Source organism: Pantherophis guttatus, chromosome 3 (genome assembly GCF_059756535.1).
Source record: "Pantherophis guttatus breed Tessera chromosome 3, ASM5975653v1, whole genome shotgun sequence".
Lineage (NCBI taxonomy): Eukaryota > Metazoa > Chordata > Lepidosauria > Squamata > Colubridae > Pantherophis > Pantherophis guttatus.
This window is the reverse complement of record NC_142065.1, coordinates 63,617,646-63,642,017: the sequence shown is the minus strand read 5'-3', so window position 1 is coordinate 63,642,017 and position 24,372 is coordinate 63,617,646. Positions and strand designations below refer to the sequence as shown.

The window sequence follows — 24,372 nt, the reverse complement described above, 5'->3', positions numbered from 1 at the left end:
GTTGTTCTAATTATTCAGTTTATTGTATGAGCGTGAAAACGAAGGAAACCAGCACTTTGTTATTAATAGACATTTATTTGGCTTTCTTCCACTGTTAACAGGCTTGGATTGAAAGATGGACCTGCTGTTCAGTTTGCAACTAAGGTTGGCATTGGAGAACATTATTAAAATGGCTTTTATGTATAATTCAGCCAATTTCACTGGAAAACAGGTTCAGTCAAATGCAAAGTGAAGTGCGCTCTCATGAATAAACCCAACACTCTTTGGTTCCAAATCCTTGTTCTTTATTGTATATGAACAAATTGCGAGGGACGACTGACAGTTTCTTGGTACTTTCTGCATTGTGGTCTGTTGTGCTTTATGCAAACCGTTTGCCAATTCCATTCATTGGGAGGCCTTCCTGTTGCATCTGTCAGATATGTTCCTTTTTGTAGCTCTTGATTATCTCATTTTGCTGATAGGCAGAATGATTCTTTCTATTTTGCATTGCCAATCTGCCCTTATTTTGTGTCTGCAAAGAATGAAAAATGCAAAGTGTGGCTTTGAGCAATGCAAATTATAGCCCTGTCTTTCAAGGTCATAAGCCACATTTTTAATTTTTTCCTTCAGTTTGAGTTTTCAATGGTTCAGTCGCAGAGGGATCACTTCCTTCATCATTGAATAGCTTAACCTCCTTTTACAGTCCATATTAGGAAATTATTTTATGATGGGCAATCCAGGCTTACCTTTTCAGAAGGCTCCTCATAAGCAGCAATCCATTCTTTGTATTTTCTTCATACTAAATCTAATGAATATACCAGACATATACTGTGAATTTTCAGAAGGTGAAGCAGGTTTCCAGGTATTTTTGATCCACAGCCTAATAATTAGTCAAAACCGAACTCACCCCGTTTTTTTTTTCATTGTAGAAATTTAATTATAGAACTTTGTATTCATTTATTCGACTTATATGGTCACCCAGCTAAGTATTAAAAAAAAACACAAGATAACTAAACAAAAGTTAACATGCATATAAAATGAAAAACAGAATAACAAACTAAAATGATGACAGAATAACTGAGGCCAACCATTTTATATGGCCTATTCAGAAATCTTTCATTTTGAATAGGATCAGCTCATGTTATAGCCCAGTGTTTGGAGAAAAACTATGTTTTCATGGCATTACAGAGGCCAGCAGGATGGGGCCATTCAAACCTTAGAGAAATAATAGTCTATAGCAGTGGTGAGTTGCGCCTGGTTCGGACCGGTTCACATGAACCGGTAGTAAAACCGGCGGGAGGCTCCACCCACTGACCCAGACGTCATCATAGATGATCTGCGCATGCGCAGAAGCACGTGGGTGTGATGCAAACCGGTAGTAAAGGTAAGTAGAACCCACCCCTGGTCTATAGGGCAGGTACCATGACAAGAAATGTTCTTGTTCCTGGGTCCCACTAGGTTGCTTCAAAGAAGGGAACTTCCCCACCCCACCAGATTTCATGGGACAAGAAAGGTCAATGAAAGTTCAGCAGTTCCACAAATAACCAGGAATTTCATGACAGATTTCAGAAGTGCTAACAGCACTTTGAATTGCACCCAGAAATTATATAGAGAGCTAGTGCAGCTTCTGTATGTACAGACATGCACCCATAAAACACAGATATATCTGCGCAAGAGCCACAGGGGCGACCTATTCTTCCTTTGGGAGTGTAAAATCCCCCTAAATTATGTACCGGTTCTGTCTTTTGGACTGACCCCCATTTAGAATTAAAGGAAAGTCCCTGGATTAGGGACACCTCCATATCCACAGGTACTCAGTTTTAGTCTGAGTTTGGATTGAGTCAAAGCTTTGTTTTTCCCTATAGACACCAAATACTAGGGAGGAAACTTGGCAGCATCACTTGGACATCCTAGGGTGGAGATCTATAGCTGGTTGCCACCAGCAGATTAATGATACCTGTCAAAGCATATAATCATCACCTTAGAGAATGAAAGAATGGATCATTAAGAGAGGAGAAACAGCAACTAGTCTGTTGAGAAAGTGGAAAATGTGAGAAAGAAATTCAGAATAATTCCATCTTTGTTTAATGTAAGATGGCTGAGAGGAACTCCAATAAGCTGGGTTGTTAGAATCCAGAATAATTAAGTCCTTATTCTTGGAGTTCTGGTTCTTACTGGTATAATTGTCTGACAGAGGAAAGTAGGTTATAAAATCTTAAATGGGAATCTTGGCAGCCAGTTAGGATCAACACTTGTGCTGCAGTCTGACATATTATGCTAATAGTTATATAGCTATATAAATATTTGGGACAGTGGAGAAAAACTCATGAGCCTCAGTGTTGTGCCTGATCAGATGATTAATAACTTTCATGTTTCAGAGAATGTGATAAACAGCATTTAGACATATGAAAAAATTCTGATTTTGAAACATGTTAAATTCAAAATAAGGTGATTCAACTACTCTGGAACTGCTTCAGGTTTCAGAAAACTGTTTTGGTCTTGAAACACCTCCAGTATAATCATTTGTTTTGAATTTAAAATGGAACATTTCAAATGAAAACCATTTTATAATTTTAAAAAATACTTCTGATTTCAGCCTTCCGAACACGGACCTTTCACTGGTTGTGATTAAACCTTGTGCTCAAAACTGACATGTGAAAAACATGGGGAAATGACAATGTCGTTTGGTTCTCTGTTTGAAAGTGGAGCCTGACCACTTTCTCTTCTCAGGCAATATTTTCAGAAATGATTTGGCATTGCTTTCTTCCTAGAGCCCAGAAGGAAAAAAATGATTCAGGGTAAGCAGCTGGCTTCCACACTTACATTTCCCTATTCCTAGTCTATATATTCTTCTTCCTCTTAAGACTGCTGCTTTTGATTGCTAAATCCCCTTAAATTGATAGGTATCTATCTGCAGAAGTGGTGGAAAGGGTTCTGGAAAAAAATCAGTATTTGTATAGTTGCATCAGTCATAATCGCATAATGGCAGAGTTTGCACCATTTCATCCTTGCAAGTATGTTGTCATCATGATGTAATCTCACTTTGCTGCAAACCCTTTAATTGAGAGCATTCTATACACATTTTCCTCTTATTTGAACTTGTGTTTTCCAGGTCTTCTATATATTTATTTTTGTCATTATATGGTATACATTTTCAACTTTTTTTTTTTGCATCCCAAAATATTAAAAACTTCATTTGCTGAAATCAAATAACTAGATATCAATCTGTCTGAATTTGTGACACAGAGTAGACTTGGAACAGGTACTTTTCTGATAATGTTGTCATTTTAAATAATTACACATTCCTTAAATTTTCACATACCTTATTTATACCTTTTGAATTGCAAATTTTGGATTCTTGCAATTGTTCGATCTGTTTTTAAAATATTATTTGACTACAATACTATATAGTTCCAGCCAGTAGCCATGCTAGCTGGTAGCTGTAGTTCAGGTACTTCTGTAGTTCTTGTTCTTTATGTAGAGTTTATAACTATTTCCCAATACATTGGGTACAGACGAAGAAAAGACTCTTATGTAAGAATGTGGGAATGATAAGATTTTTGTTATTTCCCTTGCTTTATTATAGTGGAGCACATAAATCATATGTGAAATAATCTTTGATTTTTATTCCATAGTTTAGATCCATAATTCATTTCCAGATTGACTACTAACAACACATTTATTCAGTTGGTGATATCTTTTTCTGGTTATTCACTAAACAGAAACATAATTTTTCTTGTAAAAGAATCATATATTTTGTATGTGCTTATAAATGGTTAATCCTTTGCATAACAGTCCAGCAATCAAACTATGCATTTACAGATTTTATGCTGCATAGAAAATTATTTATTTAGCCCAACCCATTTTAAATTAGATTTTTTTTAAAAAAACCCACATAACTAGGTTTACAATGCTGAGCTTGAGAATCTTATTCTTTTGGCTCTTAACCCTGATTTGTCAATATTTCCAATACTCTTAGATGTCCATTTTTTATTGTTTTACCATAATTTTTTAAATGAAATTCAACCATTTAGAGCTGTGGTGGCTCAGTGGTTAGAATGCTGTACTGCAGGCTACTTCTGCTGCCTGCCAACTGCCTGCAATTTGGCAGTTTGAATCTCACCAGGCTCAAGGTTGACTCAGCCTTCCATCCTTCCAAGGTCAATAAAATGAGAACCCAGATTGTTGGGGGCAAGATGCTGACTCTGTAAACCACTTAGGGCTGTGAAGCACTGTGCAGCGCAGTGATGAAATCCAATTTTTTTTACTACCAGTTCTGTGGGTGTGGCTTGGTAGGCATGGTGTGGCTTGGTGGGCATGGCAGGGGAAGGATACTGCAAAATTTCCATTCCCACCCCACTCCAGGGGAAGGATACTGCAAAATCCCCATTCCCTACCCACTCCTGGGGGAAGGATATTGCAAAATCTCCATTCTCACCCCACTCTGGGGCCAACCAGAGGTGGTATTTGACGGTTCTCCAAACTGCTCAAAATTTCCGCTACCGGTTCTCTGATCTGCTCAAAATTTTCACTACCGGTACTCCAGAACTTGTCAGAACCTGCTGGATTTCACCCCTGGTGCAGCAGTATATAAGTCTAAGTGCTATTGCTATTTGGAATATGTTTAGATTTCAATTAAAGGTTCAATTACACTGATTTATTGCTAAAATGCCTATGCATAGCAATCTTCTCAATTAACAATTAGTACCTGCTTGGATAAGGATCAACAGAATTCAAGTGGGGTTGGATTCAGTTGGCTTGTGACTAGGTAGGGATTCTAGGCTGATCTCTCTTTTAACTCCAGCCTCAGGTTCTATCACTCCTTCTCCTACATTATATTTCAATTTAAGGAGTTCTATAAAAGTCCTCATTAGGAATTTACTGGGGAAAAAACACTGTGTTAAATCAAAGATGGAGTCCACTTTCATACTAGGATGATATGTGAGAACTTTTATCCTGAAATAGGATTTCGGTCTAGAATCTAAGCATTCAAACAGGTAGGTCTCCTAAAATTATGTTCCAAAAATAATATTCTACACTTATTAACATCTGTGGGACACAGATTGTGATGAACTATTTTTCTTCTTTCTATTTTGTACGGTTATCTTTATTATAAAGATATTGATTGTGATTGTGAGTATTTTTTTTTCCTTTGGCTCCACTTACACATTTCATTTTTAGCCTGCTTGGTCCTGTTTGTGTCTTAAAATTTATTGCAGTAACATGGAACAGTTGCCTTGGAATTAGCATAAATTTCACTATTTCCGTCTGTGCATTTTCTTTTGATTATCTTCTGAGATGCTGTAATAATGCAATAACCAGAGTTATATCCCTTGACATAGCTCTTCTCTTTTGTCTCTATAACTGGATTTACATAAGCAGAAGCTCTCCCTTGGTGTGCAGACTCTTATAAATATGTATGTAGAGTGTGCACACATGCTTTTTTTTTAAAAAAAGTAAACTATGGGCATATGTATATTGAATTCAATATCTCATGAGTGTATTCAGACATTTTCAAGGCATATGATAAATTCTAAGCAAGGATTTATGTTTGTTTGCATAGTTTTTCCTGAGGAGGCTACAATATTTCAGCAAGCAAGGAGTGGTATAGTAGTACATTTTAGTACAATTTTTTTTATTAGAATTATGCAGTTATTTATTTATCAAACTTGTATGCTGCCCCATCTTGCCCGAGGTGATTCTGGGTTTGGATTTAATCTTTAATTTGGATTTAAAGAGAAGAAGATAATCTATATAGCTTGTGTGATCCCATATATCACTCTTCTTGGCAGATCAAACTCTGCCTTTCCTGGGATTATCCAAGTCAGAAAAAAATCACATTTGGTTTAAGGTCCTGCTGTGTACATCATTTTGCTGCAGATTGCTGTAGAGATTACAGATTGGTGTACAGAATTATTTTTAGGTTCCAAGGAGCAATAGGAAATCAAGTTTAATCAAAAGGAGACTGAGTTCTAGTCCTGCCTTAGGCACAAAGCCAGTTGGTTGTCTTTGGGCCAGTCACTCTCAACCAGGGGTGGGTTCTAAATTTTTTTACTACCGGTTCTGTGGGCGTGGCTTATTTTGTGGGTGTGGCTTGGAGGTCATGTGACTAAGTGGGCGTGGCTAGCTGTCAGAGTCATTTCTGGAAGGTCCTCGCACTTACGACCAGTCCTCGCATTTACGACCCGACTCATTTGTTTGCTTTTAACACTGATCAGCTGTAGGACAGCCCTTTGAAGCCCCGTGGCAAGAGTTTAACAGTTTTTTTTCCCTCTAGTCATCAGCTGGGACTCAGGAGGCAGCAATAGATTGGGGGTGGGAACAAATAAAAGGTAAGAATGCATCACCATTCAGGTAGCAGAATCTTCAAGCATCCCAAAATGCTTCTCTGAAGGTTCATATTTTTACATCTCTTTGAAAATACAGTATCTTTTTGCAAACTGGATCCTTTTTGGCCCCATTTATTTCAGACTATGATGACTGCTGAGTGAAACTCCAAATGCCATTTCCAGATTTCACAGTGAACAAGGGGATAACAACAGAAGGCAGCTGAGTTGAATTTAAGGGCAAGCTACCTTACCTTCAGATCTGAGCAAGCTTAGAAGCTCTCATAGACCTTGGTTGGCATTCCTTGTCTCTAGCAATCTAGATCTTCAGCTTCCCTGAGGTATACATGATGCTCCCCTGGTATACATGATGCTGGTTCTGGACCTACCTTCTTGCATCCATGTAAGGAACTATGGTGGATTTTTTTACCTCAGGTTTTCAGAACCTCATGAGCACTGCATCTTATCTCATGGTAACCAGTTTTCCTGGACCTCCAAAATATTTTTCTCTTCAAAAGCATTCTTTGGATCATTCTCTACTCTCCTAATCATTCAATTTTTGCAAACCTAACTGGTAGCTGATTTCCACAGATCTGTTGCAGCTTGCAGGATTTGGCATTGCCTTATTGGGTAATCCTATAATCAGAACAGATGGCTGCCCTTCCAGTGGTCATTTATATAGAGTAGTATAACTCCCTTTCTTTTTATCGTCTCCTGCTTTTAAATCATTAAACAAAGGCGCTGTCCTTCCCCACCAATTCTGAAATGCTACATACAAAAGAACAGATTCTCCCCTAGTAACTGCTTTAAATGCCCTTTGAAATGCTTATTTGATTCATGCCTCTTTGGGGAGTATTTGAAATTGTCAGCGATAAACTGCTAGAATTTTCTACCTTGTTCTTTATAATATTATTAATCAAAACAGCTTTTGCAACTTGATAAGCTTCCTTTATATTTTCTTCTGTCACCAACTGAACGATGATTATAGTTGGGACTGTATAAATCTTGGTTGAGTTTTATAGTCTGATCTCTTCTGATTGGATTCTAGTTTCATCCTTCTTGTTCTGCTCCATGGAATACAACTAAGCTTTCCCAAATCATCTTTATGATATTTTTGAAGAAGTTCTACTAATGGGATGAGTTTAGCTTTTCCTGCCACTTGTCAGAATTAACATATGGTTGCTACTGGTATCTGACAATTGTTTTCTTCTTGCTCCATGAACAGCAGTTAAATCTCTAGTGGTTTTAGTTACACTGGGAGACTAGAACAGAAAAACAGTCACAGAGATATTTTTCCACAGTACCTTTACTTGTCAAGGAACAGATTGTGGGAGACGTATTCCTAGCATATCTGAAAAACATCTGGTTGGGAAAGTTATTCCACAGCTCATAGTTCATGTGAAATTTTTCAGACATATACTTTTTAAATTATGTCTTTCTGTTTCATGTGGGAAATTCTGTGAAATTCAAGTTACACATTCAGCCAAATGTTTGGTGCTTATGTTAAAGTTTTACTTTTTGTAGTTACTCTAAATAATCTTAAAATGCAAGGAAAATCTGAGAATCCATACGTGGAATTAGATTGTAAATATTAATATTTTATGTTTCAATTATCATTCCATACTTTAGTACTATATGCTTGTGTTTAAAAACAAAGTCTTACTGTGATCCACAAATGATTAAACAATATTTCATTTCATTTTTGTACTGTTTATTTCTCCCATAAGAAAATCTCTAGTGTCTATTTTGTAGTGTATTGTTATATATATATCTTCTGAGAAGAAAGCCCCAGAGTTAGAATTGGACTTTATACTTTTGTATGCAGAATCTGCACCTTTTAAATCGTATTTCCCCAATTTTTCATGCCAGATCATATTTGGCTACAATTGTTAGTGCTGTCACAACTGCATGGCCAATGGTAGGGACAAAAGAGTTTTCTAGTAGTATATCTGGAATGATAGATAGTTATAATATGTTTACCGACTTTAGTGTCATTCCTAAGAGATACATATTGTCTGGTAGAATGCAATTAATAATAAATAAGACATGAAAGTTGAGTCAAAACAATTGGTAGGACATCCCAAGAATAATTCATAAAGGTACTTCATATAGAATTATCACAGGAATTTTCCCAGTCTGTGAAATAAGGCATACGTCACTTTGTTTTCTTCCTAAAATAAAACAAAAAGAAGTCTATGCCCTAAATCCAAATTTCCCCATTGTATTAAAAAAAAATATCCATTATGCTATCTCCCCCCCCCCCCCCCGCTTTCTTAAAATTCAGAGTTGCCATGACAGCTTACCTGGGTGTCTTCTCCACATTCTAGCTTGCTAAAACAATGATGGTAACTGGATGTTGGGAAGAAAAATAAATTAAGGGAAACCAATACATTTCATATTATATTTCTTAACTGACTGATTTTATATATAGCATATAGACCTGATTTAAAGAGTCATAGATAAAAGGCATGAATTCTTTAAATTTCTCCACCCCAAATATGATATAATAGTTAGACTTCTTTTTTTGTCTTATAGACATTTTGTCATGCACGCATACTTTCTTAGCCTATTTTTAGGCCTTCTTTGATTAACATTTTGATTCAGACATGTCATTTGGATATAGATGTGAATTATTGCTGATTTAAAGTATTTTTGAGCGTGGACCATAAGGATTCTGAAATGCATTCTTCAAAGGAGGCAGTGCTTCAAAGACTTCACTCTTTCATGCTCAGGAACAGTTCAGGAAGGAAAGATTAGTTGAGAATTCCTGCCACCTTGGTATTGTTTTCTTGAGGGCTGGCTGAAAACCTCAAATTATGGCAGTAACCTGAGATAAATGTGGTCAAAGTATACTGTGGGTCTCAGTTTCTGCTTTTTAAAGGGAGATTGCAGCAACGCACCTTACAAGTTTAGGATGGAATGAGTAAGATAATTGTAATGAAATGCACATAAATGAGTGATTTACAAACGATAAATAATTCACGTCATAAAGATAGGATTGGGCTATGGTACTGCCTTGCCATTGGTCTATGTCTTCCCTAGAGAAGTATTGCTTCTAGCAACTAGGGCAGATTAAATTGTTGGCATTAAGTACTTTAGGTTAATCATGCTCAATAGCATTTGTTTACATATGTTTGTTTTAATTGAAAATTGAAGGATTTGTATTGTTGAGAGTAGCTTGTATTTCAAGATCCCTGAATTCATGCAGCAAAAACAATTACCACTTGGATTTTTCTGTCTCTCAGTAGCGTCCATTGAAGATACTCAGGTGGCTTCTGTTGAGTTGAAAAACTGAATTGTTTTTTTTCCCCCATTCAATCTGCCTTAAATTGTTGGATCTTCTGATCTGATTTATCTACCATCCACATTATCCTTATAGTTTATCAGCAGATGTTGAGCATTGCAAGGAAGAAGACCTTACAGGCTATCTGATTGTGAGGATGCAAACCAAGCATATTATACCTTCAAATTGCCATTGGATGGTTCTTTGCCAGTATTGTATGTCTTTCCGCCTTTTGTGATGCCTGATAATAAATTAATTGTGTTTTCAAAGAACACTGTCAAGGGAACAAAGCAATCCATGGCACCATCTGCTACCAGCATGTTTGTGTGGTGGTGGGAGTTTTGTATCTCCATTATTCAGGATCGTTGGCAGACCCCAGTGGTGCCAGCAGCCCTTTTCTTCAAAGATAATAGCCAGGGTATTATTGGTAGATCAATGGGAAAATGGCTTTGACATGCCAAGGCTGGGGCATTACCAAGTCAGGAGTAAGCATATTGGAGCATTTCGGGATCAATGGTGCAGAAAACAAAACGCAGATCAAAATGGTAAAAATTTCTGGCCATGCATTTTATGAAGGCTATTAAACTATAATGCTTTATTATAATAAATAGTTTCAATCTGTCCTGAAGGAAACATTTTGAGACTAAATGTAGAAACCATCAGAGAACAATGTTAGTATGCAATTTGCATATTAAAATTATTACAAGCTTCTTTGAAAAGCATTAAATCAATGTAATGTCATAATACAAAAATATAACCTGTAGAGGATAAAATCATAATAGTCTTATGGAGAGAATATGGATACCTGCTTTTATTTTCCTCATTATTTTCCATTCATGCTGAAATTTTCTATTATCTAGCTCAGCAGACAAAATTATACAACACAATATATGTTTATAATAGCAATGTTTGGAAATATTTGAGAAAAGGTCTTATTGACCATAGTAGCTACTATTCTCCTGAAGACAGAATTCATTTGAAAACAAATCGAATAGCTAATATGTGAATAGCTCAAATTGCTGCACACTTTCAAGGCTTGTCCCTAGTTCAGAACCGGGCATTTTATGACCCCCAAAGCCACATCTGGCACTTTGGCTGTTCTTGTCCCACTCACGTGAGGTCAATCAGAAATTAGAAATCAGCTATAAATAAATGCACTGCAGGGGACAGGAGAAGAAGCCGAGTCCGGTCTGGTTCTGCACAGTCACCATACGTTCCTTCAGTCAACTGACAGCCCTGGGAAGATGAAAAGAGAAAGTACTCATCCCTGGCCTGCAACAACTTGATGAATTGAGATGACGGAGTTTGAGGACATCAGGTTACATTGGTTCAACCCTCCATAACAGTCCCACTGGCCCCTTGGGAAAATTAATTGCCCACCACTGCCCTTCATGAAGAAAAGCAAGAAGCAACCTATATTTCCTTCATCGATTCTGAAACTCATGTCTGAATCAAGGTAGCATTTGAAGATCCATAATCCATAATAATACTCTGTCTGATATAGGCAGGCTAATGTCTCTAAGTTTTAAGAAGGCCATAGTTGTTTTTAAAACAACCCACAGGTGCATTGCCCTCCTCCTTCACAAAGAGACAAGTATCCTTTCCATTACTTAGAAAGAATGTGAGAAAAATCTACTGGCACTAAGTTGCCTGGGTATATAGGTTTTTCATTTAAAAATAGAGTACTGATTGAAATTCTTGTGTGATTATTTCAATCTTCTTAATAAGTCTAGCTAATCAGAGTTCTGAGAAAGTTACTGCTCTAGAAATTCTAATTTCAATCACTACTAGCTGCAGCTAGCATGACCCTTGGCAAAGGAGTGTGGGATTGGTTATCTAAAACATCTGGAGGAGAAGATGTTTCATTCTCCCGTTTGAAGTGCACATAATACTTGATTGTCTGATCTGATTTCAGAATAATAACTCCATAGCAAGCACAAGATCTGTGATATGCTTTTACATGGAAAAACCCTACTTACTTGAGATGAAATTAACTAATAAATCAATAGAAAAGGTTGAGGTTGTCAAGCAGAAGTTTTTAAAATAAGAACATAAATCTGGAGGCTGCTTCAATATTTTTTCTGCCTTGGCACATAACCATCAGCTGGGCCGCTGGGATAACTACCTGCTGTTGATAATTCATAATTCATGTGATTTGTGCACAGGAAACAATACACTCCATTCCTCATGGTATGCTTGTCTGTACTTAACAATATTATTTGAAGAAAGCCTAACATTTCCTAGGATGTCACAATAAGGAATCTGTACATTTTATGATAAAAATGATAGCTTATCAGGTGGGACAGTTTGTTTTTTCAGTGTTCATTAATACGATACTGTGTTTAAAATTTGGCCCTCTGTCTTTTAATGCTGCTTTTCTTGTCTTTAGAAAATGGGCTTTGGTTAGACATATAAAATCATCTCATTAGGTGGAAACATTTAATTTTTATCTTTAGCTATTTTTAAACTGATGCTCAACTGATTCCAACTGAGTAAATTTGTGCAATATATTTGCACTACTTTTAAACCCTGTGAGTTGTAATGGATTTGTTGGTTCCTTCTCATAACCCTCATTTTATCGTACTTCCTAGTTGAAGCCTATCAACCTAAGCAATATGAAACTGGATTCCATTTTATTTCTATGTACTATTCAAAGTATCTCTGAAAATAATTTTCCTTTTTATTTTTTATTTTTATTTTATTTATTTGATTTGTATACCGCCCTACTCCCGAAGGACTCAGGGCGGTGAACAGCCAAACAATAAAATAACATAGATACAAAAAATTTAAAAAACCAGATAAAATCAAATTAAATCATTTTGGCCCAGACAAATTAAAACACCCCAATAATTTAAAAACAGATTAAAATTTACATATTTAAAAAGGGAAGAGATTAGGCCAAGCCCGCCTGATGGAATAAAAAGGTCTTCACAGCGCAGTGGAAGGTGCGGAGGTCCGGGATCCTCCGTATCTCTGGGGGGAGCTCATTCCAGATGGTAGGTGCCCCCACAGAGAAGGCTCTCCCCCTAGGGGTCGCCAGCCGACATTGTTTGGCTGACGGCACCCGGAGGAGTCCCTCTCTATGAGAGCATACTGGCCGGTGGGAGGCTATTGGTGGTAGTAGGCAGTCCCGTAGATAACCAGGTCCTAAGCCATGGAGCGCTTTAAAGGTGGTAACCAAAACCTTGAAGCGCACCCGAAAGACCACCGGGAGCCAGTGCAGCTCGCGCAGGAGAGGTGTCACATGGGAGCGCCATGTCGCTCCCATTACCACCCGCGCGGCCGCACTCTGCGCCAGTTGGAGCCTCCGGGTGCTCCTCAAGGGGAGCCCCATGTAGAGAGCATTACAATAGTCCAGGCGGGAGGTGACGAGGGCATGAGTGACCGTGTGTAACGAGTCCCGATCCAGAACGGGACGCAACTGGCGAATCAGGCGAACCTGATGAAAAATCCTCCCGGTCACGGCCGTCAAGTGCTCTTCTAAAGACAGCCGTGAATCCAGGAGGACGCCCAAGTTGCAAGCCCTCTCCGTGGGGGCCAATGATTCGCCCCCAATAGTCAGTGATGGCATCAACTGACTATATCGGGACGTCGGAAACCACAGCCACTCGGTCTTGGATGGGTTGAGCCTGAGCCTGTTCCTCCCCATCCTTGATCTGATGCCCTCCAAACCTACTGGCATCTCCTGTTTGATAATGCTGGTTGGGGGTGGAAGTCAAATCATTATTATAGTCAAAGACCTGGGACCAGCACAAGTTAAAAACACTCAAGGAATATCCAGTTAAAAATTATAGAATAAAATAATAAATAACAGATAAAATCTATATTAAAATCACAATTTGTCATCCAATATCTTAGTTGCACACAAGCAAAAGACAGCATGGCCTACCTCCGTGATCGCAAACCTATGGCATGCATGCCATAAGTGGCACGCAGTGCCCTCTCTGCGGGCACGCAAGCCATCGCCCCAGCTCAGCTCTGCCACACGTGTGTGTGCCTCACGCCGGCCAGCTGGTTTTCAGGTCTCTGCTGCACATACACGGGTGGCAGGGCGCAAGCAGGAAATGCGCACGTATGTGTGGGGGTGCACAGGGGTGTCACACGCACATTGCATTATGGGCGTACGCACGCACACTTTGGGCATTCGGTGCCAAAAAGGTTAGCCATCGCTAGCCTAACTAGTATAATATCAATCCTTAAACTGTGAGGACCATAGTCATTAAATACTAAAATGGGGATCGAAAATGGTACTGAAACTGTAGGAAATGATCAGGCTGAGCCCAAGGGCAGAGTCAAATACATCATCAGTTTGGAATCCCTATGTTTCCATAAGAGAACTAAGTCTCACCACCCTGTAAATTCTGTTGATACTTATCTGGCACCAATTTGCCTTGACCGTTAGTTGTTCAGATTCTTGTTTATAGGTAGCATCAGTAGTGGGTTTAAAATCCTGTCGCTATCCGTTCGCTCATGGGTGCACTCACACACATGCGCACCACACCTGTGCATGCGCAGAAGCGTCCAGGCAGGTGGACAGAGCCTCCCGCCACCGCTGCTACTGGTTCGCCCAATCCAGGGCGAACCGGTAGCAACCCACCACTGGGTAGCATGAAATAAACTTGTAGTACTTTTGAACCCTATCCTGGCTTCTGGTTTCTTGTGCCTGACAGAAACACAAGAAAACAAAAAAATACTACTTTAGCACAGATTCAGCTGTTGTGATTGAGGGAGCAAGGCCGACAAGCATAAAGCAATGCAATCTTATTCCTTTTATTGCTTTCCGAAAACATAGTTTACTCATAACAATATCCATAGATAAAATAGTGGAAGAGGTTAAGGGGCTTCTTTTCTTTTTCATTCTCCTATTCACAAAGCTGTTTGGGCTCTTAAGTTCCATCAGTAAAGGCATGTCCGGGGAAAACATTGGTTCCATATTATCTGAGAATAAATGAATTATATAGCTCTTGAGATGTAAGAAGTGGTTTTGATTACCGTATTTTTCGGAGTATAAGACGCACCGGAGTATAAGACGCACCTACCTTTTTTGGTTGTTGTTTTTTTTTAAAAAGGGTTTTTTTATTTTTTAGACAAACACACATACAAACATACAATATATTTTCTTTGAACAGAGTATTTGGCTAGTTCACAAATGTAAACAGTGTTTAGTCATTTCAATTAAATTTACAATTTCTATATTTCCTTTTTGCCATATTTATTCCTCATCTATTTTTTTTAAAAAAACAATATTACCCTTCATTCTCATATCTAATCTTAATCAAATTCAATTTTCCCCTTCTATTCTATATTATACCCCTTCCCATTGTCATCTATTTTTATATCCATCCTCACATTGGTTAATATTCCAATTATTTCCATGCAATGCAATTTCTTACAAATCTATTAATTATATTTACCAATAATAATAAACCAAATAATTTTCCCCATATATTCCTCTAAACCACAACTTAACCATTTCTGCTTTCAACACAATATACAATTAATAGTATCTCAATTATTACAATTTCCTAGTTAAATAGAGCCTTTTTTCTTTTGTGTTTTAAAATCTTGAACTCTCCTCTTTTGCCCTAAATTTCCCATTGTTTGCACCTACCTTTTTTGGTGAGGAAAAAGAAAAAGAAATCTCTTTCTGCCTCATTTTGTCACATTGCAGCAGAGCCTGCTTTACTTTCAGTTTCATTTTTTCAGCATAGCTAGGGGGGGAAAAGTCTGCTCCAGCACTCTTTGCAGCTAGCAACAGAGCCCTGCGCAAAACAGCTGAGAGCAAATCAGCTGAGAGTCGGGAGGCCGATCTAATCAACTTGTGCTAATTAACCTATGCTGAAGCTGAAAGCGGCTGTTTTTTCTTGCTGTTTGCTTGCAAGAAGGTAACTGCTGCGAGGCACAGGCCAAAGAGTGGGGGCCAGTGGGTGGGAAGGGCTACATTCGGTGTATAAGATGCACCTAAATTTTCAGCCCCTTTTGGGGGGTAAAAAGGTGCGTCTTATACTCCAAAAAATACAGTAATTACTGTGCATCTAGAATCAAAAGAATGATTTACTATCCAATTGAACTATTCTTTTTTTTTAAAAAAAAAAAACACCCTCTTTCTCTCCTTTCAGCCAAGAAGACTTGTGCAGAGTCTGATTTTACCTGCAACAATGGTCACTGCATCCCGTCCAGATGGAAGTGCGATGGGGAGGAGGAATGTTCAGATGGATCCGATGAATCCGAATCAATGTGCAGTGAGTATTCTTGCTATGCATTTCTGGAGCATTTGGATTTGTAATAATTTTGAAAGTGACTGGTGAAACAGATGACAAACATACTTACATGCACAGAGAAGCTAACTTCTATTGAAGTAGTGGAAGCGTACTTCAGGAGCGCACCTACCTATCCATATGGACATTCACCCCCCAAGCTGTTCACTTTCAAGCTAATAGTAATATGTAAAGTGCAGAAAAGCAGTAAAAACAGTAAGCAGAAGGATGTGTAGCTAAATCTAGTTTAACACCAGTGCTCTCCACTGTGCCTCTCTATATCTTTCTGTCTTTTTAAGCCAGCCTTGCTTTTATCACATCCATCCATGACTGCTGCATATGTTGCTTGATGTTCTTTAAATTTCTATTTTCTTTTTTACAATTTCATCAACCTCATCCAGCCACCACTGCTTGATCTTATCCTTCTCAGTCCATTAACTCTTCCTTCATGTGTCTGTCTTGCAGTTCTATGCTCTCTATATGACTAAATCACCTCAACTTTTTTCATATTGGTCACTCACTTGTATTCAGTCCACATACCTTAAGCTCCCATTCATTCTTGAGCCCATCGCTTCTTGTTTTACTGCCCACACACCATTGCATTCAAATTACTTCTACATTTCTCCAGCCATTCCCATTTCATGTGTATGTAATAGTGTGGGCAGAAGTGTGCTCTTATGCATAGCTCTTATTCTATTATTTATTATTATGTGCAGCCAGTACTCATTCCTCACAACAAACTATGTACTGCCCACTACCTTTCTACCACCTTTGGCACATTTTAAAATTTCTCCATCAATTTCCCCATCTTTAGAAAACATTTTATCACATTTCTTCCACTTGCTCTAATTTATCACCATTTATATATAACTTTCAATCTATTTCCATTTCTGGGTTATGCCAAACTAATCTTTGGTACATTTATTTTCAAGTCCATAGCTCTGAATGTGTGTGTGTGTGTTGGGGGATACATTATGCATGTATAGATGGATATAGAAATATATATGCATACATTTCTATGCCACTTAGTAGTGTAATGTTTTTCTCTCTGTTCCAAGTAACTCCTATAATCTTATGTCCATGTTCTATTCATTCTGTTGTAAAATTAGTTTAGCTTCAGTTACTTTTTTGATACAGAATTGGTACTTCCTCATCCTGCATTTCTATTTTCATTCTATTTTCTTTCATTCTGTTTCTTTTATTTTGTGTCTATTACCCTCTAGTATCCACTTTTGATATTAACAACTAATAGTCTCTTTCATAATTATAACCCTCAGGATTCTTGAATCTTAACAACTAATAGTCTCTTTCATAATTATAACCCTCAGGATTCTTGAATTCATCCACTAATTTTCTTAATAATAAAAAAAATCAAACCAATAATGCTTTTAGATTTATACTACTATTGAATCATTGTTTCAGAAATATTTCCTTAGAGCAGGGATGTCAAACTCACGGCCCGCAGGCTGAATGCATCACGTGCTGACCACGCCCACCCCCGTTTTAGCGAAGGGGGGAAAAGTTACAATACATCACATGTCGACAACGTGACGCCGCAAGTTTCACTCCCTTGCCTTAGAGAAACAGAATGACCATGGGCATGCAGAAATGCAGTGAGAGCAGGAGCAACTTCTGACTTCCTGCCCATTTCTTACAACTTCCATTTCCTGCCTATCCTTCTGAGGTTGGTAAAATGAGGACCCAGATTGTTGGGGGCAACATGCTGACTCTATAAACAACTTAGAGAGGGCTGTAAAAGCATAATGAAGCGGTATATAAGTCTAAGTGCTATTGCTATTTCCTCAATGACTTGTAGAAAGCTAGCAGGGAGTGTTGGAAATTACAGTTGTGTGACTGCCTGGCCACAGCAGCACTGAAGCAGTCACAACTTTGCCAAATTTCAGTCCCTTGGATTTTGGATGCATCCTTAGGTTAGCTTATTTAATGTAGGAGATGACCAAGCTGACCCCAAGGGAGGGGCCAAACGTGTCATCAATGAGTCCCTTCACACCCACAAGAAATATAAGTCCAGCCCACTGTGAATTCCAGTGACTTTTATCTACCACCAATTTGGTTGGGCCGTTAATAGTTCAGATTCTTGTAGAGAGTTTAGGCTTGCAAGCTTAAAGTTGCAATACAACATTATACTCATTTGAACTGCCTGGATCGCCTGATTTTTCTGGTGCTTGACATTTGTAATATGTTGATTCAAATCTTGTTGCCCTATGATAGGGGTGTCAAACTCAAATCCTATGAACTGGTTCCAGCCTGCGGGATGCTTAAATCTGGCCTGCTGGTCTGGCCTGGAAATAGCAAAGGACCAGCCCATGGTGCCGTTTTGGCTGGCAAAGTGGTACAGGAAGCCGCCCAGGCCGAAAATGGGGCGGGGGTGCACACACCCCATTTTGACTGGCAGGGTGCTGTAGGAGTCATCTGTCCCGTCTCTTACCACCCCGACCCCCCCAACAGCCAGCGAAGTAGAACTACAATGCTGATCTGGTCCTCGAAGAAATCCAGTTTGACACCCCTGCCCTATGATGCACCAATTGAAGGTTACAGTCAGACACAAGTTTTAGTAGCATATACATGCCACATATGCTAAGTGTGAATAGGCTAATACTTAAACCATATATTCTAAATCAGCAGACTTTTTTTAAAAAACAAAATAGATCCTCGTCAGTCATCGTTATATATTTCTGAATCTCTAAATCATCTAGTCATTTTAGCTATACTTTTTTGTGTCTTATTCCCATGCATCTATTAGTATCACCTAGCAGAATAATTTTCCCTAGATTATATTCATCCAGAACATTGAACAATTTCCCCTCTCTTCCCCCCTCTCCCCCCGGAAATATCTCATTCTTCTGTTATCATTATTCACTGGAGCATAACGTGTAGCTATTGCTGATCTTCATACAGATGCACAGCAGCCCATGTAACATTCATACTTTATGACATTCATGTTAGCTTTTTAATTTATAATTAAATCTATATTTCACTTCGGTGCATGTAGTCATGTTACATAAGATCAGCACATTTTCATTCTGGTGTAGCATAACTACTCTTTCCTTTAGTTTCATGGACACATAGCACATCTATTTTTTATGTCATTTTAAAAAAATAATTCATGCTCTTTATCGGCATGCCATGGTTGTCTCCAGATGGACTCAAAGATATGGACCTCCTGCGCCTGCCCTCTGAGGATCCCCCTTAGATTCAAATGGCCCTCGCTTTACTAGTATTTCAAAGGGCCCTGAAGATATAGCTATTCACCCAGGCCTTTGATGAGGGTGATTGACATCGCGCTCCATTTCTTTTTTCTTTTTCTTTGTTCCCATCTGTGTTTGTTTTACCTGCCATCCTTACTCCTTTATTTTGTATTAGGAATTTTTTTGTCGGGGTTTTTGGTTTCTTTGTTTTATTCCTACTTTTTAAATGTTTTTGACAATTTGTAAATCACCCAGATAGTGGAGTTGGGTGACCTATGGTAATTACAGGTAGTCCTCGATTTACAACAGTTCATTTAATGACTGTTCGAAATTACAATGACACTGAAAAATGTGACATGATAATTTTTCACACTTATGACCGTTGCAGCATCCCTTCAGTCATATGATTTACATTCGGATGCTTGACAACTGATTCACATTTATGACTGTTGCAGTGTCCCCAGGTCATGTGATCCCCTCTTAAGACCTTTTGACAAGCAGTCAGTGGAGAAGCGAGATTCATTTAACAACCATGCTACTAATTTAACAATTGCAGTGATTCATTTAACAAATGTGGCAAGAAAAGTTGTAAAAAGGGGCAAAACTCACTTTACAAATTTCTCACTTAGCAACATAAATTTTAGGCTCAAGTGTGGTTGCAAGTTGAGGACTAATTATATTATGGTTAGGCATAATTAGCTAGATGTATAGACTGGAATCTACCTATAGAGTCTTTTTCAAGGACCTGTGATAGACATATATTGTTATTTGATGGTGTTAAAAGTTACTGTTACAAGATGTAAGCTGTTCCAGATAAAGCTGCCTTTTGCAATTGACTGACGGTGATTTTGTCAATGCAGATGGTGTTTAAGTAGTGCTCTAGTTGTTTTAGAATTGCATCCAATAGGATTGTCTATTAGTGTTGGTACTACCTTTGCTTTCTTTTGCCACAAAAGTCCCAGAGCACCTTATTCATTCTCTTACTCTATCTATTTTGTGATCCCACTGTTATTGCTTGCAGGCAAATGGTATTTCTTGCAGATATTGCAATGCACCACTGTTGCTATTTTGTCCTGCTATTGTTTGTAGTCAATCTGTGTGATCTCCTTGTAGTTGCTAACTAGGTAGTCCATGGTTTCTTCAACTTCTTTTCAGAAGAAGGTGGCACTTGCTATCTGTTGGGGTTTTGTCTATTCCAGTGATGGTTAACCTTTTCGTCAGCAAGTGCCGAAACTGGAGCGCACACCAGAACCCGGAAGAGAGCAGCTGGCCAGTGCGTATGCGCATGGTGGCCAGCTGCTCTCTTCTGGGTTCTGGCACGCGCATGCATGCCGGTCAGTTGGTCTTCGAGGGAAGACCAGCTGGCCAGCATGCATGCGCGTGCCAGAACCCAGAAGAGAGCAGGTGGATGGTGTGCATGCATGCTGGACCAGCTGGCCAGCGTGCATGCAAGCGACAGAACCCGGAAGAGCAGGTGGCAACGGCCATGTGCCCACAGAGAGGACTCTGTGTGCCACCTCTGGCATGCGTACCATAGGTTCGCCATCGTGGCTATCCTGTTAAACAGCAGTTCTATTTCAGCTGATATTTTCCATGCAGCTTCACATTGTCCATATAAATGAGTTGGGATAGCCTAGCATATGTTTTAGATGTTTGGTAACCATGGTGTGACTTGTTCAGTATTGTTGACAGAGAAATCAATTAAATGACAAGTAATGGTGATAGTGAGTTTCCTTTAAAGATTCCTCTGTTGATATTAATCTATTCCTTTCTATCACTTTTGACCAGGAACTGTGTCTTCCATTGTGCCATTGATCTCTGCACAAAGCTTTTGATGTTTGTACTGACTCCTGTTATTTCTAGACACTTTGTTATCAATCATATAGCAGAGAGTTGAATGCCTTCTTGTAATCAATCCAAGCCTACATTCAAGTTGGTCTTCCTTCTCTTTTATTTCAGTTTTTTTTTAAAAGAAAAAGCTTATCCACTTCCTTTATCCAAGCTGCATTCTTGTTGTGTTTATTTGAGTTGTTCCATAGCTGTGCCCAGAATTGCACAGTTTCTTCTTTGTCAGATGTTGATTGGTTCATTGGAATCTCTTCATTGAAGAATTGATAGAAATGTTTCTGATTCAACTGTAATTGGAGATTCTGCTTATAATGCGCAATTCCAACTTTGCAGCTGACGATCTTAGCTTTAGCTGTTATTTTGCCGTTGTATTATTTCTAGTGTTTCCTTGATCTTTCTTGTTTCTGGGTGGTGTTACTTGATCAGGTGTTCTTTGGTTCTGTTCTTCAACTTCTTTTGTTTCATCTGCTCGAGCCTGTTTGCATCTGATTATACCATGCTGATCTTATTTTACAATCTCGCTTTTCTGGTTCGTTGGTTGTTGTTTTTTTTCCCATTGAAGGTATTCAGTTACCCTGCAGAGCCATTCTATGCATTAGTTGGTTTATTTCTTGAAGTGAGCTGGTGCTTATATTTATACAGTATTGGCATTTTTAATACTTGTACTAGCTGTTTCTTTCTAACAAGCTTCAATGCGGACAACCTTATTCTTTTTGTGCTGTTCTAGATGCTCGGTTGTTCTTTGTTTCAATACCTCTTCTTGTTGTTGTTTTTAACTAGAGAACTTCATTCTTTCTGAGGAGAAGTCAGAAGAGGGGTTGCCTGGTTTGGGAATGAAACTGGTTCACTAGCAATACTGGCTTCTTTTACTGCCAACTTCCCCTGGTTTGCCTTTAGAAACCTATACTGCCTCTCCTGAACTACTTTTAGCCAGGCTTCAGTTACTTCGCCTGGGTAGGCCTTTGCTGTTCTTCGTGTCATTGGTGTTGATCTGCTAGTTTCTGCTCTGTTATTTCTAATTCTGGATGTTCTTCTTTCAGAAATTGGTGCATTCTTTTCAAATATCCTCTTTTCACCAGACTGGATTTGCAATAGCAGATCATTACTTCTTTGTTTTCAGTCTTTGTATGTTTGTGATGGGTAAACAACGTTTCTTCCAGTAGTCCTACAGATACTTCTCTGGTTGCTCAGTGAACAGTCCTGTAGTCCAGGAATTCCAAGAGCTAGCATGATAGTTGTTCACCCAGACAATGACCGATCCAGTATGGATTTCTGTAAATTACACCTCACCACACTGGTAGTCCTTGACTTACAACCATTCGTTTAGTGACCATTGGAAGTTACAACGGCACTGAAAAAAGTGACTTATGACCGTTTTTTCACACTTATGACTATTGCAGCATCCCTGTGATCATGTAATCAAAGTTTGGGCACTTGGCAACTGGCATGTATTTATGATGGTTGCAGTGTCCCATGGTCATGTGATCATCCTCTGACAAGCAAAGTGTTGGAAGGATAATCCATCTGGTTCAGTTCCAAGCTGGGAGAAAGACAGTGGAAACATGGAGGCTGATTGGAAAGAAAGGTTTATTGATGAAGCAGGACCAACCACATGTGATTCTGGGCAGCTGACAAAATAAAATGGTCGGATGGATGGATGGATCTTTATAGGTTTCTGTGACTTTGAAGTTTGGACTGTTCTGGGGGTGGTGCATTGAAGAGGCTTGTGTTCTGAAAGGGTGTTGGGCAATTCCTATTGTGGCTAATGGCTCTTGTCCTGTGTTGGATCTTGGGTGAAGGGCCATTCTGCCAAGGAGTTTTGAAATATCCTGTCTTGAATGGATTACCAAATCTACATTTCTAAAAGCTGGCCTTGTCAGTTTCTGCTTGGGGGCAGGGAGACTGGTGCTGGTTTCTGTCTCCCTTAAGAGCATGTTTCTCCATTTCTCCCTTTGGGGAAATATAATATCCTGCCTTTTTAATATTCCTCAAAATATTTCATTCTTCTAGGAGAGGGGGGTGGGCTTCCCACAATAGTCAACGAGGAAGCCAGATTCACTTAACAACCATGTTAACTAACTTAACAATTGCAATGATTCACTTAACAACTGTGGCAAGAAAGATCATAAAATGGGGCAAAATTGGCTTAAAAGCTGTTTTGCCTAGAAGTGGACATTTTGGGCTCAGTTGTGCTTGTAAGTCAAGGACTATCTGTATTGTTTATGGGAGAGACACTCTTTGTCTGGCTCCTCTGATGAGCCCTGTCCTGGATAATTGAACCTCTGGCATAGCTCTCATCTTCCTAAAAGCACAAAAGTTCCACAACCACATCAAGATAATGTCTCACTGGGGGATTATTATCATCTTCATCATCACATTTGAGATGATCCATCAAGGCTTTCTCATAATGTTTTTTTTAAAAAAATAATACAGAAAAGATGTAGACAAGACTAGTATGTCACAAATGAAAGCAAGATCTGGTGGTACCTCATTTTGCATGGTGTTTGTGCAAAATAAGATCTCTAAACTATATTCTCCAAGTCAAACAGATATCAAAGATAATCTTTTCGACCCTAAAGAAAAAAAATGAAATCCATCTTTAAGCCACATCTTTATTAGGATAACTCAGAGGCCATAATAACTATGCAAGCTTGCCTGTATAACTTTCTGAATTCTCATTACTGTAATGGTATAAAACTGAACTACAAATGCAAAGCTCATAAACTTTTAGCTGCCCTTTCTATTTTCCCATTTTATTCAATATACTAGTGATAGCCTTCAAAGGTTTGACTCTGTAGCAAATCACCCCTGGGATATCTGGCAATACCTGGGATACCTGGCAATCAGCAGTAGAAAATGGAAATGAATTCTGGTGTAACCTTTTCCCCTGTATTGTGCAAGGATATCCATAGAGAGTATTATTCGAAGAGAGTTACATTTCATAAAACAAACACAATTAGGTTTTTGAATTTTTGTTTCTTTCTTTTCAAACCAAACCAAACCAAACGAAACCAAATACCATTCTGTTTTTTTCCCAGGAGACTTTTGAAATTAAAATTACTTGCACTTATGTGCCCCTATCCCAACAAAAAAATCCTGTATATCTTGATGCTAGCTAATGTCAAAGGCTTCAATTTCCCGTGGTTAGATCCAACTCGCTATTTTGAAATTACTGTTTTCACACCTGACACTGCCTTTTATATTACCTTTTATATCTTAACACTATCATCTAGTTAAGGCATATCCCTCCCTCTCCCTCTCCCTCTCCTTCTCCCTCCCCCCCCCTCTCTCTCACATACACACACACATACACCTCATGACGCTTGGCAGTTTTGGCAACTCTTTTCAGAGAATGGCCTTTTCATAATGCTAATTGTCCTGGTGGAATGGAAAATCAAGTTCTCTATTAGAATTTGGCAGGACAAAGGAAGCAAGGTTGCAGCTTTCAGAGCAATAATGAATGCTTGTAA

General features: G+C 38.7%; 1 protein-coding gene across 2 annotated transcripts in view; it reads left to right on the top strand.

Moving 5' to 3' along the window:
• Positions 1 to 24,372, top strand: part of LRP8 (LDL receptor related protein 8) — a 217,842-nt gene that overhangs the window by 115,143 nt on the left and 78,327 nt on the right. For both annotated transcript variants that reach the window (XM_034415108.2, XM_087889738.1), the window contains exon 3: positions 15,708 to 15,830. In XM_034415108.2, coding sequence (XP_034270999.1) covers positions 15,708 to 15,830 — 123 coding nt within the window. The remainder of the gene's footprint in view (positions 1 to 15,707; positions 15,831 to 24,372) is intronic.